General features: G+C 38.3%; 1 protein-coding gene across 1 annotated transcript in view; it reads right to left on the minus strand.

Moving 5' to 3' along the window:
* The window catches only part of RFTN1 (raftlin, lipid raft linker 1), a 96,304-nt gene that overhangs the window by 33,906 nt on the left and 44,292 nt on the right, over positions 1–18,106 (minus strand). Inside the window, exon 4 of the mRNA XM_035556420.2 lies at positions 11,069–11,177. Coding sequence (XP_035412313.1) covers positions 11,069–11,177 — 109 coding nt within the window. The remainder of the gene's footprint in view (positions 1–11,068; positions 11,178–18,106) is intronic.

Raw genomic sequence — 18,106 nt, forward strand, 5'->3', positions numbered from 1 at the left:
GTTGCTTTGACAGGCTCACCCAGAGCATACCCCAGATCAGATAAATACTACAATTAATTGATTTTATGTGCCAGCCTAGAGAACAAATGGGGGAAAGTCCTCACCATGCTACAAAAAGAGGAAAAAGCAGAAAAAGCAGAGGAAATGCACCTCTACCATGTACCACATCAAAAAAAAAAAAAAAAAAACAATAGAAGTGCTTACACGAGTTGATCCACAGTAATTTCAGTGATTTTACTGACCTTTTTTATATTTTAAACATGCTACATAGTTGCTCTTTACATGTTGGGAAATTTTTTAAAGGGAAACTCCAACAAAGAAAAAAATAATATATATATAAAACCACAATTCTTTGGTTCTTTCCCCAGATAGGAACAGAAACATTTTTAGTGCCTCAAAGTGCAGCTTGGATGATATTAACCACAAATACAAACACAGGTCTCCATCACAAAAGATGCTGTTTAACAACAGAAGCAGAACTTAACTCATTTATTTTAATTTGGATTAAAAAAAAAAACAAGCGGGTCCATCTAAATCAGTTTATAACTGGTCTGTATTAATCTGGAGATATGCCAGTTTAAAAATAGAACCTGTTTAAAGAAGGGGTGAAATTTCGTGTGTACAGAGGGCTAATGCCATTAAAGAATTTAATGCCAACCCCATAATTTGCTTGATTAGAAACCTGGCATTTTCCCTAGACGGGAAAAAAGGACAGATTTAGCCTTTGCTATCTGTGAAATAAATATCAAATCTCCCACTAACTGCAGCAGGGACAGGGACAAGCACTGTGTCAAACCCCAGTGTCACTACCTTAACTGAATTTTTCCTGGGGCACTTGGATTAACATTTCTTAAGATTTGTAAAGCATTATTGATTATTTTGTGACTGCCTGACCACTATTTGTATACTGCCTTTGGAAAAAAGGCACCATCAGAATCACGAAGAAGTGGCACTGAATGTTATGTTGACGCAGCAAATTTATGTCCCACCTTCTGATTCTCTTAAAGGCTTCCTACCTAGTTAGAAAATTGCTGGTGGTCAAATGCAAAGGTCTGTAACAACACACCTTGCAATGGTATAAATGAACGATGAAATCCTCTTTTCTGAAAACTACTAGTTTTTAAACTATAGGCATTGCGACCATTAAAGAAATCCACAGACTCCAGGCTGAAAGCCCATTTTGAACAGTTACGTACAGATTTTCTTCTCAAATCTATTTAGAATAGAGACACTTTGAAATTCATTGCACATTTCACGTATTGTCTGCGACTCTGTTTCTTGTTGCATTATCAGCTCCAAAATAATCTCCTATTCATAGAGAGCAAGATGGTATTACTTATAAATACAGAAGCTCAAGCATACTGTTCCCATGCTGAAGAGAATCGTAATTTGTCAGCTTCTGTAATTGCTCACAGTCAGGTTCTGTACGTCTGTCCCATGGGATGGCACACAGCAAACCAGACACTTCCAGGAAGCTCAGGATAGTATTCCACCTGCATCAATAAACACGGGAAATAACGCCAAGCCACTCAAAAATGAGAATCTCTCTCTTGGATAAGGATCTCCAAACGGTAGACTTAATAAGACAAGTGTTAGGAATTTCTCCTAGCTCTTGTATGCCAGAAGCTGGAAGCTCTCAGCATGCATGCAGAGTGAAAGTAGTTTTATTACTGTCATCAGGACACGCCAATTGGTAACAGTCCCAACTGGGCTCAAGACTTATACCTGATGATCTAGATGAAAGCTATCTTCAAAACTTAGTCATTTGGACTGAACATTTCATGAACAGGTTTGCTATATGTTTAATGATACCACAAGGTAACAAAAAATGCCAGGTTAAATGGGACTGCTGCTCATACAAAAACAAACAACAGAAAAAAATTACAAAGAGCATGCATAGCAAAAGCACACTTGGAGAATGGACAACATTCTCCAGTGGCAATGGACTGATTTCCCAACAGCCAGATGCATGTAGTTAGCTCTGCAGTGAACTAAGAGGAAGACAGCTACTTAGTCCTGCTGATGGGAAAACATATGGCCTTTGAAACAGTAACTTTGAAACAATTTTGCTCAGAGCTATCTAAATTTTTTTAAACCAAACATAAGCTGTCTTAGCTAATAAAAGAAATGCTTGTCTGTCTGTTTGCTTGTTGTTTTTAAAAGAATAATGTCAGAGGCATTAGATCTCCTAATGCACACCAGAAATAAGATTGCTGTATTCTTCTATCTCATTTTAGGATTCAGACAAACCTCCTCTGCCAACAGAGATAGCACCAGGGATCTTCAGGCAAAGAACCTTATCTTCTGGTTTGAGGAGAGTACTACGTACTGCGTGCCAGGAGCTGGAATTGGAAAAGGATGTTCAAGACTACAGTTCTCCAACTGTGTCCTCCTTCATTAACATTCAGCAGTACGTTTCATCACAAATACTGAACGTCCCCCTTCTAGCTTGTTCATTTCTGAAAGCAGATGTTTAAAATTAAGGCAGGCTTTTAGTTTGCCTCTGACATTTACTACGGATCTTGCATGCTCCTTCCTGAGAAGGCAGCAACACTCATCAAGAGTTTACTGCTTATTTTAAAACCAACTAAGCTTAGCTAATGTTCTGAAGAAGGGTTTAGTTATTTCTAAACAACTCAAAACTTCCATGACTTCGGCACTTTGCATCTCTAAGCTTACAAATAGGGATAATTCTACTAATCAAATAGCAAAGCAGCAACTGCTAATCATTTCTCTGTCCTTTTACTCTGAAACTCCGTTTCAGTATTTGAAGGCTTCCAAACCATGCAACCTTTCTGATTGAGATACTCTGTCATTTAAGCATCTACTTCCCATACATTTCTGTCCTTTTCCAGTTCACACTCACCTATTCAATTCTGAGTTTGACATAGATAGTTCATGCTCTCGTAAATGTAAGTAAATATAAATGTAGCTTATAGAAAGTCAAATCCCAGTCTGTATTCAGACTTTCAAATTACCAATCATTTTCAATGTCAATTACATTATAATTGGTCATCGTGGATAAAACACTGGAGGGATGCCTTGGAAAGAATAACTGTAATCCCAGCCCACTGGGTCTTCCTTTAAACAGTGTTGTTGGCATTGTTTACATTGATACTTCCAATTAAAACCTTGACCGTAATTTTACCACTTAGGAACTTTAGATAAGACTGTTGGAAGTAAGTTCATGATACAAGAGAAGATAGAGTCCAAAAACAAAACCCAAAGACAAAAAACATCTTGGCAGTACGCAGCTCCTTCAACAGAACCACCGATTGGACACTCCAACCTCTCGCTGCATTTGTGGCAGAGCAAAATAAGGCACCGAACAGGGAAAAGAAAGTAAGCTTCGCAGTTTTGCAACATGCTCATTGGTAGTAGACTCTGCAAATTGGAACTGAAAGCTACAAACAGAACAGGGAAAAACATAATTAAGCAAGAACCTACTGCAACCTACTGTTCCGTTGAATAAAACAGAAGATATGCTCTTTAGACAGCACTGCCAAGAGAGATTACGTTACAGCGATATATCTCCTGCTACCAGAGCCAAGAAAGGGTCTAGAGTAACAAGTCAAAATTCCCCTTCAGCTTCTGTTAGTGATGTATTCCTTCTTGAGAACAATACAACTGGGCTATGTACAGTGCAGGGCAGTGCAAGCACACGCATTTCTTTCAGTGTGCATCCCATCTCAGTAGACGACAGCTCCTGAAACCACACTATCTCATCCTCTGTGGCGTTGTGTGCAGCGATTCTTCTCAAATTACTGTCTTACTTTAGCATGTTCTTTCTACAGAGGTGGCAAAGGAAGAACATTATTGGACACAGACTACAAAGGTTCAGAGACTATAGTACCCACCCAAAAGCCATTGTAACATACCTGAGTCCTCCCAGCTTTGCCCTTATCTCTGAAAAGAAATCACGAATTTATCCACAGCATTTGAAATATATTCCCTGAAAACTGCTTTAGGCCTGGGATAAACCGCTACAGAGCAGCCATCCACGCTCATTCCACCCAAATACCTGATATACACTACCAGAAAAAGTCTGTACAAAGTATGTCTCAAAAGCTTGATCTAGAGAACCAACATTTTTCAAATAGTTTTGAAATGAAGGCCATGCCTTGCATCTGAATCTTTTGAGAGACACTCATAACCTAATTGGGTGAACAAAGCAAGGGGAAAATAAAGATTTATAGAGATGGTTGGTTGAGCTTTGTATCTATCAATCATTTTAGCTGGACAAACACAGTTCAGTGTTTGTAGAACATAAGCAAACATATTCATTTAATTGTAATCAATTTGAAGCCATGCTACTCAAAACAGATACGCTGGTTTAGTGCATCCCTTTCCTAAGCAATAAAAAGGGTTCATGATAGCTTTAAATATGAAGAATTCGGTCTCAAACTTATGGACTTGACATTTAATTTGCAGGGAATGTTTTCTTTTATCTCTATATAAACTAAAGAGTGTTTCTGTATAACCGCATTGTTCCATCAAACCATCTGTTACTTGTAGCCAAAATTACAATTTCACCAATTTGACCATATTTTATTTTAGCAGAGAATAAAATATTATCATGCTTATTATTAAAAAAAGGTTATTTTTCCCACCAGACAGAAGCGGGATCATTAAAAACATCAGCTACATACTTTAAAACGTCTATTTTTATCTTGGTCAAGAGGATGACTCTAAAAGCTGCTGGGGGCAAAGGATTATAAAAGCACAACCAGGCTCCTGGGAGAGTCCTGAAAATAGTTTTGCAATGTTCATGGGAGATATATATCAACACCACTCTTACATGGCTTAGTCAAAAGAACACAAGTTGAAAGAAGCTTAACCAGGAACAGATGTTTCCCTTCACACCAGGCTGTTTAAAATACAGTATATGCTATTTTTTTTTTTTACCATTTCTTGTTATATATACACTTACAAAATATTAACAAAATGCACTTTAATAAATATTATCACAGCGGATCACAAACAGCTGAACCACTGATGTTGAGTTTTAACTTCTGCTTCATGACCGTATCCATTTCTAAGATCCAAATACTTAAAAACAAAATAGGGGCTCTGATTGCTCTGAAAAAAATGCAGAAAAAAAGCAGTCGGCTAAGTGCTCAGAGATGGTTTTCATTACGAAGTGCTAAAGAAATAACTGGTGAATTGTTCTTTTGCAAGTACTCTGAAGAGTGAAGGTTTCGGAGTGGGATTTTTTCGGTTTGTTTGAAGGATGAAAATGATTTTAGAAGAGGTTGAGCTCACATCTAGATAAGTAATCCTAGGTAATAAACAGTACTCTAGAAGGGTCATTTTCTAGACACAGAAGTAAATTTGAACTGCTTACTTATTTGAAGAACTATTGCTCACTATCCTGTGAGCAATAATGAAGATTTTTTTTTCCCCTTTCTATCTTTTACTGCCACCTGCTCTGACCATATCTCCTGCAAGAAATTTCTGAAGAGGTTAGCTAAAATATATTTAAAGTAAAGAATAATGTTCAGGATTACAATATCCATGGTAACAAGCCCTGGAATTAACAGAGCAATTGGAGACTTCACAGAAGAGATCCTTGTAGGACTGCATCAACACATTCAAGAAATCCACCAGCAGTCTAGAGCTCTTCAGAACGTAGAAGCTTTGCTCCTATCACAACGCAAAGATGAGGAGATGAAGCATCAGAAATGAGAAACAGGAAGAGACAAAAATGTGAGAAATACTGAAATCAGTATTTTTCTTGCAATGGTAAGTCCAAAAAATTGAAAGATTAGTAATATTTACATTAAATTTTCACAGGAAATTGTAGACTTTTGTCTTCTCATTTTCTCATTCACACAAAAATACTTCTCTCTATATAAATGATATATAAATACAATATAAATATATGTTGTTATGGACAAATTTGTTCTGTGACACTTCTCATTTTCCATGCCTTCATCTAGTTGGATGCTGACGAGAGTTTTAAAACTTAGAAGTTGAGAGTTCAAAATCATTTACTATCCTCACACACACTATATGGACATGTGAAAGTGCCCTGTTTTATCCATATGTGATGAATACTCATTCTGATGTGAGTAAACACACAGGAAATGAGCAGAGAGCCATATCTGGGCTGAATCACTCCCTTGACTGAGAACATCTATGGAAAAGATTTTAAAAGATAATTCATATTGGCATTATGGTTTTATTTTATGGGAGAAACAAAAGTCCTTCTAAATACCCCAACTGTGCTTCCACCTAGCAACTAAAAGAAGCTGGAGAACTAACTAACCTCTCTTTGAGCAGCAACACAAAAATTCTTCACCCATCAGAACCACAATACAGATGACTCTCCAGAAAACGATGCACATGAACTAAGATAACAGTCATCTTGATAACAACAAAACAGCTACAAAAAAGAGAGCAGGAAAAGTAGTGTGTTGGTAGTTTGATAAAAGCATCAGACTTGCAGTGAGACTGACCTCTGGTAAATGTTCAGCCTTCTGGAGAAACATCTCACCTTCCAAGAATACACTGACCAAGTTCAACTACAGTTTAAGCTTGTTAGTAATAAAGTACATTAATAAAGTGCATTACAGTGCATGAACTAACACTCGAAATATATCAAATTCTTCATGCCAATTCTATTCCTGACAAAGCTTTTTTTTTTTAAGGACATTTAGAGACGTTCTAGTAAATACTCTTTGATACTATATTCCATACAACTGGCAACAGGACTCATACACAGGAGATCCTTTCAGCAGTGTAGGATGCGAGTTCTTCCTACAGGCATTAGCATGCCGAAGACACTGCACAGCACTCCGAGTTGGTTAAGCAGTCTGGAAGAAGTCCAATGATTAGAAACAAGTAAATCTAGTTCTAAAACAGGGTAAACCTCTACCAGAGTAGTGCAGAAATTAAACTCCTTAAAAATTGGCCTTCCATTCAAAGTAGTCCAACTTCCTACTCAGCCCTTAATTAGAGGCAACTTGCTTTTGTACCAGGAGGCCTGGTGATTACTGTGTCAGACGCCATCTCCTAGAAACAGTAAATGGGCGACAGCATCCTTGCAATGTGTTTTGGTGGCATATTCCTTCTCGGAGTCCCACTCAGTTGAGTCTGAGAGGCACCATCACTTCCTTGGCCCAGCAATCCTATTACTAGAAAACAAATGTCAACAAACTTATAGACAAAGTCACTACACCTGCAGGATTCACAGTTACTTCTAGGGTACTCTGGACTACAGAAGTTGTTCAGCGGACTGCTTAGGAGAGTGACATGTTAGTGGCAGCTTCTGAGCTAGTGCAGGTGATAGCAGCTGAACATCACCGAAGTTCACCAAGACTGCGAACACAGGGAACAGCAATGAGCATCTTTGATGAACGCTGTCTCATACAACAGATTTAGTCAGAAGATTACATGTTTCAACATGGCAATCATATCACATGCTAGATTGGTCTGCTTCTAAAACATAAAACCTATTAATCATCTGTACAGCCTTGGCGTTGCTGGAAGAAGCTGGCTTCATTTCTGAATCATGTCAAGTAAGGACAGACCAGCAGGAAAAGGTCTTTTCTAGGCAAAAAGGAAGATGCCTGCATTTGGATTTCAGTTGAGATACAGCATTTTTAAATGACACTTCTCCATGCTTATCGTAGTTCCCTAGAGAAGGATAATGAGTCCACAGGGACAAAAAATTTGGGATGAATGGGATCAAACTGAAAAAAAAATAACAAAAATTTCCTTCTGACAGAACACTGTTAACCAGGCAGCCAAAAATATAAAGATGTGCTTCCTAAATTTTAAAATGTCAGAACTGGGAAGAAATGGCACAGAAACTTCTCCATTTCCTAACCTTTCACCAACACCACAAAGATGTGAACATAGAAGTAAAAGACTTCTGTCTGCTGCAGTTCTTCTGGAGAATTTAACTCGGATTGACGTGTAAAGCAAAGGTCATGAGAAACATACTTGGCATTCATATATGACTATGTATCTAAAATAACTCTTTGCTTGGGATGTCAGCCTAGCTTCTCTCCTTGCCGCAGCAGATTCAGGAGAACATCCTCAGATGAAAAATATGGTAACAGAATACACAGAACTAAAGAGCAACTAAGGAAGTAATTGAAGGCTACCCTATTTTACATGAGACAGAAGCCAAAGTATTACAAAATAGGGGAACTTAGCAGTAACATTTCTGACTTGTAACAACTTCGGAATGATCTGAGCCACAGAGATCAGAAGTTTAGCTCTGCTCATTAAAGAGCAGATGAGCAAATCTTTAATCTCTTTTTTTCCCGAGAGCAAAAGACAGGAGCGCTGATAGCAATGCAGCAGTACTGCATTTATACAGCAGTTCAGCTGCTTCTTCCATTGCCCAGGAATGACATGACCAATACACCATGGGACTGTTTGAGCTCTTCAGGACATGTCAAGCTCAACGTCATTTCCTAAACTAGATCCACATCGATACGAAGGGACAAACAGAACATGGTGTTGGAAGCCTGTTTTTAAGACACAGGAATAGTGTATCCTATGCAGCTTTATGTCCCTGATACTTACGAGCCTCCTGTCTTCCATGGCTCTTGCCACAGTCAGAAACCACAGGGCTGGCAAAAATGTATACAAAAGAATAGCAAATTTGGAGAGAGTCCTGAAGTGGAGGATATTCTCAGTACTGGCACACAGATTTGACCAGAGAGTCTTTGGCATTTCTGAAATGTTTTATAATCAACCCAGTAGTAAGGCACTCAATGAGCTAGAAGCATTCTCCAGGTGAAAGAACTTCTCTGTTCCTACTTCACTTCTCTTATACATTTATATGGAGTTACAGAAAAAGAAAAAAGTTATTACCTATGCTGTATTCCATTGCAAAATTGTTTCATGTTTGCCAGGAGCAAGCGGTTACTAGTCAATACGACACACAGCATTTTCAATGCAACAAAAGGTCAACTGAGAAAAGAAGCTATTAAAATCACACCCTTGTTCAAACTCCACGTAAATAATACTTGCTCAGCAGCACATAATAAAATCAATAAAGTTAGTTTTCCCAGGGTATTTTTTTCTAGTAAATTCCCAGTTGGAGAAAAATTTGTCTTGTTACTTTATTTTGAAAATATGGATATTCTATGTGATATCTTTTTAAAAGTATATAGTAATTTGCAATGCAATAAGATGGCAAACCTGTGCTAAACAACTTTCTTACAAAAAGCTCTGTGATCAAGGACTACTCAATTACAACACACTATTAACTTGAATTGTATTCCACAGTTTGAGAATTACAGGGTTGTTCTTTTTTGAAAGCAAGCAATTGCCCTCCCTAACAGCTTTTTGTTCCGCTTTCTTTGAAGAACTTCCTTTATTTTTCATTTATTTTGTTTATAAACATCTGTTTTATTTGCCCTTAAAAGCAATGGATGTTTTTGTTGCTCAGACAAATTAGTTAATGTTACAATTAATTCCTAGTCCCAAACAAGTCCTGTTTCCTGAATTATATTTACAAAAAAGCGTTGAGACTTTCATAATGTGTTTAATCAGATACAGACAGGGACACAGCACACACCTGACAGCAACAACTTCAAAGAACTTCAAATTCCTCCACATCAAATAACATCTGAGGATGAGCGACATACTCAGCCTACAGAGAAACTGTAAATATAGATTTCAGCTATTAAAATTTAAATTATTATATTTCAAAAAGGCATCTTCATAACCCCATAGTCAAATGACTTCTACCAACAGAAACATTTCCAAGTCTAGAAAAGCATGTTAAAGAGTCTGAGAATTGAATATTTATGGTAATAAGACGACTCCTGGGTTGTCATTTTGTTTTCATGTCAGCCATGCTCTTTCTGAAGATTCAACTGCAAATACATTTTTTCTTGGAATGATGTAAAATTTTGCTACCAGTTGTGACATATTTCTACTCTGATTTAAAGAACTGAAGAGCAAAATCAAACATGTTGAAACTAATAGACAAGAATTACACCAGTTTTACCTGTGTGAATATGCTGAAATAATCCAAAATAGTGCAGTAACACAATAGTGCAATAGCACTATAAACCCTGAAAAAAATTAGACTCAGATTCAAACTTCTGAAAAGTAGTAATTGTTCAGAAAACTTCAGCTTGTTCTGATATCAAAATCTGTTTATCTGTTAAGTATGAGGATGATCAGATCTGCATTATTTTAAAACCAGTTTTTACTATTCGTAGCAAATAGCAAAGATTGAACATGAGTGTAGTCTGTCGAGCTGAGTCCCTATCAAACTCATACAGCCTGTGCTGAAGTCTATTCTACAAAATTGTCTCTACTACCATCACTGCAAGATGGATTAAAGCTAGGGGAGTACGCCTACTCACACTATTATTACACCAGGTGGCTATGTCAACATAGTATTTATTGCCTGCTTTTATAACATGCGATAGGACACAACAGATGCTGCAAAATCTGAAGCATGCCCAGCAAATCTGTCTCCATCAAAATGGACATAACCTGCTAAATTTCAGTCTAGCAAAATATTACATCATCACAAATAATTTAAAAAAGAAGGCAACAAATGAAGAACTGCAAGGTTATTTTCAATTTCACCAATATATAGAAAAGGTAATTGAAAGCAACACTATTCTGGATGGCAAAGTGCTTTAGTTTATGAGTACAGTCTCTAACTGCTAACATCATCATACTGAATAAAACTTTAAGCAATCTGGGGAATTCTAGGAGTTAATAGGTTAGTATATTTGCACACTAAAATGAAAACGATGATATTGTTTCAACTTAAAATATTTACACCACTACAGGACTGTCTTCTACATTGGTAACTTAGTTGGTATCATCTGTGAGAGATTACTCTTCTGTGATACCACAAGTCATTTTCTCATAATAATATGATCAATAATTTGTTTCTCTTTGAAGTATAATTGCCCTTCAGGTACTTAAAATTACAAAATGCCAACAAATTCTAGTGAAGTGCTTCAACTACACAAAATTCATGCACATTCCTATTGTCAGACTGACAGAACCAGTAGCAGTAACTGGTGCAGATAAAAGCATGCTGTGGTGGTTTTTTTTCTTAATTTGATTTTTTACTCACTTTCTTAACAAAATCAGGTATCTCCTTTTTGTCTGAAGGTTGGTTCAAATAGGAGCAGGACTCTACCTCCAAGATATATCCTTCACTATGGATGTCACCTTTTGGAGACCTAAAGAGACAGTAGAAAAACAGAATTAGTTTCTGTTGTTAACAGTGCAAACCCAGGAATCCCCATTATAGGTATTTCTCATGGAGATCTAACATTCAGACAAAACTTCAGTTCCAACACATTCTCTCCACTGAGTTCAACACAGTTCTGACACCCTGCAGCTACAGCACATCACTACTTGCTAAGGAATAAAATCACGGCAGTGATTGGGGAATGCCTCAGGGACTTCCAGACTTCTTAATCTGTCCAAGAAACATTTTGTCAGTCTGGCATCTAAGGCCAACACCAGGGGGATGCACAGGCAGTGCAACTCTCAGGACACGCAGAAAGCCAGTTCCAACAGCACAGACTGACAGTGGCACTGGGCCCATTTGGGCAGCCTAAAAGATCAATGTTGCTTGTATGGAAAGTGAGTCTCTTATTCCACCTTAAGTGAGAAAAATGGCAAAGAAATCAAACAGGTGTAGAACATGTTTTATAGCTGGTAATCAAAGGAATACCCACTCTTACCTACCATTATTCTAAGTCAGTATTTAAAAACTAGAAGTAATCAAAGTAGTCTACCCTTCAGTCTTATGGCATGCTTTGTTGCTGAGAAATGTAACTATGTTCCTTCTCTTTTAGAAGATACTAACTCCTAAAATACTTCAAACCATGTAACATCTGCCACATATATTGCTGAAAAATGTGGAAACATGATATTGGTCAAAATACCCAATGGGAAAGTTTGGAAGTTCACCCGAATGACCTTGAGAAACAGTCCACAGGCCTGCACAGCAAAGCAGTGCCACCGAAGGCAGTTTTCATCTCTGGACTGCCATGGAAGGAAACTGATACGCTTGATCAATACAGGAAACATAGAGAATCAGTTGTTGTATCAGCTCTTTAGGAAAACACATAGAGGAGTGTGCAAAAATAAAAGCCAGCCTGTAATTCCTGGGATTAATAACAAAGCAGTTATCTTAACATCCCACACAGAGCATCAAAAGATCCAGTTTGAAGTAAAGAAGTAATTCTGGGCAGTGGCTGCTTGATGTAGCGGGTACAGACAGGACAGAAAGAAAGGTGCAGAAGTTTGAACCAAGACTGCTGAGGAAGCAGCAAAACACCAAAACAAGGGCTTTGCAGGCTTGCCGTGCTTGTGAAAGCATTTCTGTGTTAGAGTTCTGTTCTGAGGACTGAGACTGTGTGACACGTAAAGCACACGCTTCAGCTACAGATGGTCCCAGGGGCTTTCCCGAGATGCTAACAGTTACTCAGAGCCATGAGATGCGTGGGCTGCTGACTGCAAACTGGAAGTGCGTGTTTCCTAGGCAATACTGCAGAAATTTTCTAAAGCATCACATGACATTATATTTTGTACTTGTTCCTCCCATCTTTGGCCATATACCCTTGCTTCATTTCTCTCATCTCACCTATACATGAGCCACACAGTATTATATTGCACATCATGAATTGTTTGGGAATGCTGAAGCCCTTTCCCTACTTGTTTTTCTTCTGCTTTCTAGGTTCTCGTCCTAACTTGTGGTCCCGCTCTTTTCTTGACTCTGGATAAAAATTGCTATCCATGGAAACTCTCCAAACGTCTTTATAGGATTTACAGAAATCAATATTGGGGAACTAAAAGGGTCCGACTACTACCCGTCTGTAACAGGCATACAGAAATTCATTCAAGCAGCAAAGAACAATTTGTTACGAAGAAAAAGTCATTTTGTGAGGGACAACACATGAACTACAGACAACCATGTTTAATCTTCTAGATAATATCCTAGATAAAATAATCTAGTCTGTGCAGATTTTCCATCACAGATTAACAGCTTTTCAATAAGATAAAAATACATTTAAGAAAGTCTCCCTGCTACCGTAAATAGTGGTACGCTTAGAGTTTTTTTCTAAAATCTCTATATGACTAACTGGAAATGTAAGCCTGATGTTATCTAATCATCATTTCCAGATAGAAATCATGTTTCCAGATACAAATATGTATGAGCTAAGGCTCTCTAATACCCTAGCAATCAATAAACCATCAAAACTGCCACTTGATAACGCAATGCAAAGTCCATGCAACATCAAATGGCGCCAACACAATTCTCCAGTGCTTCAGTCACGTATTATTCCAAACCACAAGTGGTTACTAGGAGCAGGTAGCAAGGCACCAAGCCTTTTTTATAATACCAATCCCATTGTTCCGAGACACCACCAGACCTTTCTTTAGCTACGTGAGGACCAAATGTCTCAGGCAGCTCCCTTGCTGGGAAAGCCCACCTCAGCCACCACAGCCCCACTCCGGCCTGGCTGAGGAAGTGATACTCCTAGCTCAGAGAGTTTGAAATAATACAACTCAAGTTCTACGCTAACATAGCAAACCCTGAAAATGAAGTATGTGCCACGCTATCCGTGCTTATTTAAAGAGAGGCCCAGGGACAGAACCAAACAGAACAGATCCAGAGGCCCAGTCCCTCCTGTGTCCAGTCTTTGCCGAAGTCTTCTCCACACGGCGGTCAGCTCTCAGTGGTGCTACAAATACTCATGACAAACAACAACTCACTACTCTAATCATTCCAAAAGTACCAGAAACACTGTATTTTCATGTTTAAACTCACTGGCTCTCTGTAAAAATAAACCCTTTTCAACCTATAATGCTGAGGTTTGTACACACATATAAGGAGGGGGAAGTTGGCCCTTGAACCATTCTATCCTAATTCCTCTCCTGCACCTCAGCAGCTTCCTCGACTCTGAGTTTGTGTAGTTTTCGGAGGACGTACTTGCAACCCATTTAAAAGGAGTAAGTGTTACTTGAGATACAGACGATATCCATAAAAGCACAGTACTTCTTACCGTAACTGCTTAAAATGACCTGTTTGTTTATTCCCCCTTTAACAAGCATTTACTCCGAAACGCACTTGCTGCTGGTAAATATTTAAGAGAACACAAGATAATGAATTCCTCCTCTAAGAATCTGAGGGCTACCTCTGCCCTAGGGTTCACAAAAATAATTGCATCAAATACCACTGCAGTCTGCTAGGAACATTATTTTACAGAATACACGTAACAGATCCTGTTAAAGGCCATAAAATCTCTACTTAGCCTCAAACAGACGTACCATATATTACCAAAAACTATTTTTCCATGCTTTCAAGTAAAATATGTCCATATATGTTAAAGGCAGGTCTTTGTCTATACTGGTCACTTTTACCTTTTTAGGAAAAATTCGAGTCTTTTATTCTGTCAAAAACAAACTAAGAAAACAAAAGCTATAGCTTTTCATGTAAAGATAATAAATGGCACTGGATTTCACAGACTGCAAAAATAATTTTCTGAGCAAATCCAGGTGGACAAGAAATTATTTCCACTCTCTATACAATAAACAGCACATTTCATATATGAATCACAAAGTAATTCATCAACATCATAAAAGTTTCTCATTACACTCTTTGAATATAATTAGTACAGCCAGACAGAAGTAGCTAAATACAGGTATAAGTAAATTCTATACGGAGCAGAAATCATTACGTTTTCCATTTTATTAATTTAAGAGGGCTACTTTTAGGACCACTTTCATTAGAGACAATGAAGTAGGATGCCCAAAATAGAAATAAAAATTCCCCAAATAGGAACATCTATCAGGATCCTTGCTCAATCAGATAATGACAGAACATGGGGGAATGGCTTTAAACTAAAAGAAGGGAGTTTTAGATTAGAGATTAGGAGGAAATTCTTCACTCAGAGAGTGGTGAGGCACTGGAACAGGTTGCCCAGAGAGGTTTCAGTTGCCCCATCCCTGGAGGTGTTCAAGACCAGGTTAGATGAGGCCCTGGGCAACGTGATCTAGTGGGTGGCATCCCTGCCTATGGCAGGAGGGTTGGAACTGGGTGATCTTCAAGATGCCTTCCAACTCGAGCCATTCTATGTTTCTATGAAGATCACAGAGGTCAGAGGAAACGTCCAAATCTCCTGACTTCAGTCTCATCCCTGCACTCATATCCCCGTTTCTTCTGAAGGAGGACATTTGAGAAATAAATCAATAATCCATACCCTGGAGTCTGTTGCCAATATTACAGCACAGGAAGTTACTATAAGGCCAACATAACACTTTTTTTTTTTTTTTAATTAAAGCAATGGTTTTATGTAAAGTTTATTTCCACCTTCCCATCAAAAAATATTTCTCAACAGAAAGCAAAAGAGAAATGCTGGGATCAGTTTATCTTTAAAGAAAATGTATAAGCTCTAACAATTTGAAAGATCTCCTTTTTCTTCTTGATGTATACTTAGCAATTTCTTCCTCCTCCTAGGATAGAAAACTGAATCTTCCTCCCTTCACTGTCTTTGGACATTCAAGGTTGTTTTTTTTATTACCTTTGCTCCTTTAATAAAAAAAATCCTTGGGCCAATTAAAAGTGCCTCAGCCCTGAAAAAAGCACACTGGGATACAGTCACGCTGTACCTTTCCTGGAAGCTAGGACTAACAGGAGAAGCTGGTACACAATGACCAGGGCTTGTACTCATTGTAACGTACGTAATGATGCCTGCGAGGGAAGAGAAGTGACTGCAAAGTATGCGGTCCCTTCACATGCAGTGGGGAAGGGAACTCTACTGTCCACAACACCAGGAGAGAGTAAGCAAGCACAGGTTAAGCATGGAGACTGACAGGAATTTTCCTGTCAGACTGTATCTTATACACTCTAGGCTTTTATTTGTTTTTCTTCCTTTGTTATGTATCTCATGGTTTGTTTATCTTCATCGATTTTCCAGAAAAAGGATTTACTATCAACTGTGGGCATCCTCAGTGACTACCAAAAACCTTAACCAGAGGGTGGCAAACAGCTGGGAGGGAATTTCAGTCTACCTGGCACTGTTCAGAGGGATGGAGTTTGCAGGCACATCGGAGCTGGGGGTAGAGGGGCACCCTCAAGTGTCACTGATAAGGAGCAGGCTGAGGACTGCAGATCTGAAAGAGTGGGGTCTTGAATCCTAAACTGGTCCTCTAGTGCCACTAAAGAGGAAAACACATAAAATAAATAAGATTTTCACTTATAGCTGGAAGCTCACTGGTCCAAAATATTTTACGATGGTTGTTTCAGTAGGCTGTCATTTCCTGTACAGCTGTTTGCAGTTAGGCACCATTTCATGGTAGATAAACCACTACCAGCTGTAGAGTACCAGTAACTTACACATTAACTATTAAAGCTGACACATCAGTGTCTGTTACAAACTGGATTTCCAATCCTTTTCAGACATAAGAAGAAAATAAGGGAGCCAATATTTGGTCCTAATCTTCCTGAATTTCTCCATACCCATGAATTCTAAAACTTGAAAGCACGCTTGTAAGCTGCAGAGATACTCCAAAATGATTGTTTATTTAACATGATGCGAGGAAGGTATGTGCAGTCTTGAGATTTTCCACTGCACAGAAATAATTCCATAGCAGAACAGCTTATGTTTCCAAATATATCTGCATATTTGTAACAAATTGATCTTCATTATGAAAAACTAGAAACACATTAAGAGGATTAACATTCATGGTTGATATCGGTATTAATTCCAGGTTAAAAAAATGCCAAAATTCAATTATCTGAAAGCCAAGAACTCAGCACTTAAAGATTCACAGGTTTTATGATGCCCACCTAAAAAATACATATTTTTTAGAAAAAATAAAAGCTAGTATATTGTATCATAACCAGCTCAACTCTGTCACACTGGACACTGCTTTAACTTTATTACCTACGTATTTTCTTTACCGGGAATTTTCTTAGATAGGAAATCTTATCACTGGAGTATGTATTATTTGATAGTACATATATATGCTTTTTAAATAGCAGCATACAGAGTTTCTTGAGAGAAGGTCAGGCATGCATGTATGGATACATAGGCTTCTTTTACGTGCAGTGTTTATAACGAGAACATTGATGAAAGAATATTTATTTTGGGTCAACGTTGGAAGTTGTTGTGAGGAAATATGTATTTCTTTGAACTTAAAACAAATAAAAAGCTTTAAAAACCCTAGGCATTGTCTTTTGAGCTAAAGGAAGATATCTGTTGACTCTTGGGCGTGGAATAAATATTATTCTTTCATCAAGCTGAAATCAGCCTGCTGAGAGCAACAACACTTGCTGCATTTGCACACAAAACGTGTTTGATCCTAATTCTCATAAAGGCAGGGTCATAAATTTGCTGTCTTCAGGCCTAAATCCTACATGAAAATCAAATAAATATACATATACACACACACGCATTTACATTTAAATTAAGAATATATTGTGCCAGTGCAAAGTATGTATTTTTGGCAACTCCAGCAAGCACGGGGGCACTAGAGAAGATCACTGATACTTTTCATCAAACTGTATTATTTTGAAACACAGACTGGTGATTCTGTATTTCCACAGAGCTCTTTTGTAGAATGTCTCACGGCCTATGAAGGAGAAGGAGTTTGGAAACACTCAGCACGGATTTAGCAAGGGTAAATCATACTTGACCAACCCAACTGCCTTTGACAATAAAATGACTGGACATTTAGGGCAATTTGAGCAAGAGATTTGACACTGGCTCCCACAATATTCATCAACTCATGGAACAGTTTGAGTTGGAAGGGACCTTAACGATCACCCAGTTCCAACCCCCCTGCCATGGGCAGGGACACCTCCCACCAGATCAGGTTGCTCAGGGCCCCATCCAGCCTGGCCTTGAACACCTCCAGGGACAGGGCATCCACAGCTTCTCTGTGCAACCTGTGCCAGTGCCTCACCACCCTCAGACTAAAGAGCAAACATGGCATGAAAATTTTCCACATGGAAAATGAGGAAACACCCAAGGAAATGAAAGAAGGGCTTGCCAGGCAGAGGTATCTATCAGTCATGGCTCAAGGCTCAATCAACTAAATTCTATATAAAGTCAGAGCAAGAACTCACTGTTTCAATTAACTATCAAAAAAT

Source organism: Cygnus atratus, chromosome 2 (assembly GCF_013377495.2).
Source record: "Cygnus atratus isolate AKBS03 ecotype Queensland, Australia chromosome 2, CAtr_DNAZoo_HiC_assembly, whole genome shotgun sequence".
NCBI classification, from domain to species: Eukaryota; Metazoa; Chordata; class Aves; order Anseriformes; family Anatidae; genus Cygnus; species Cygnus atratus.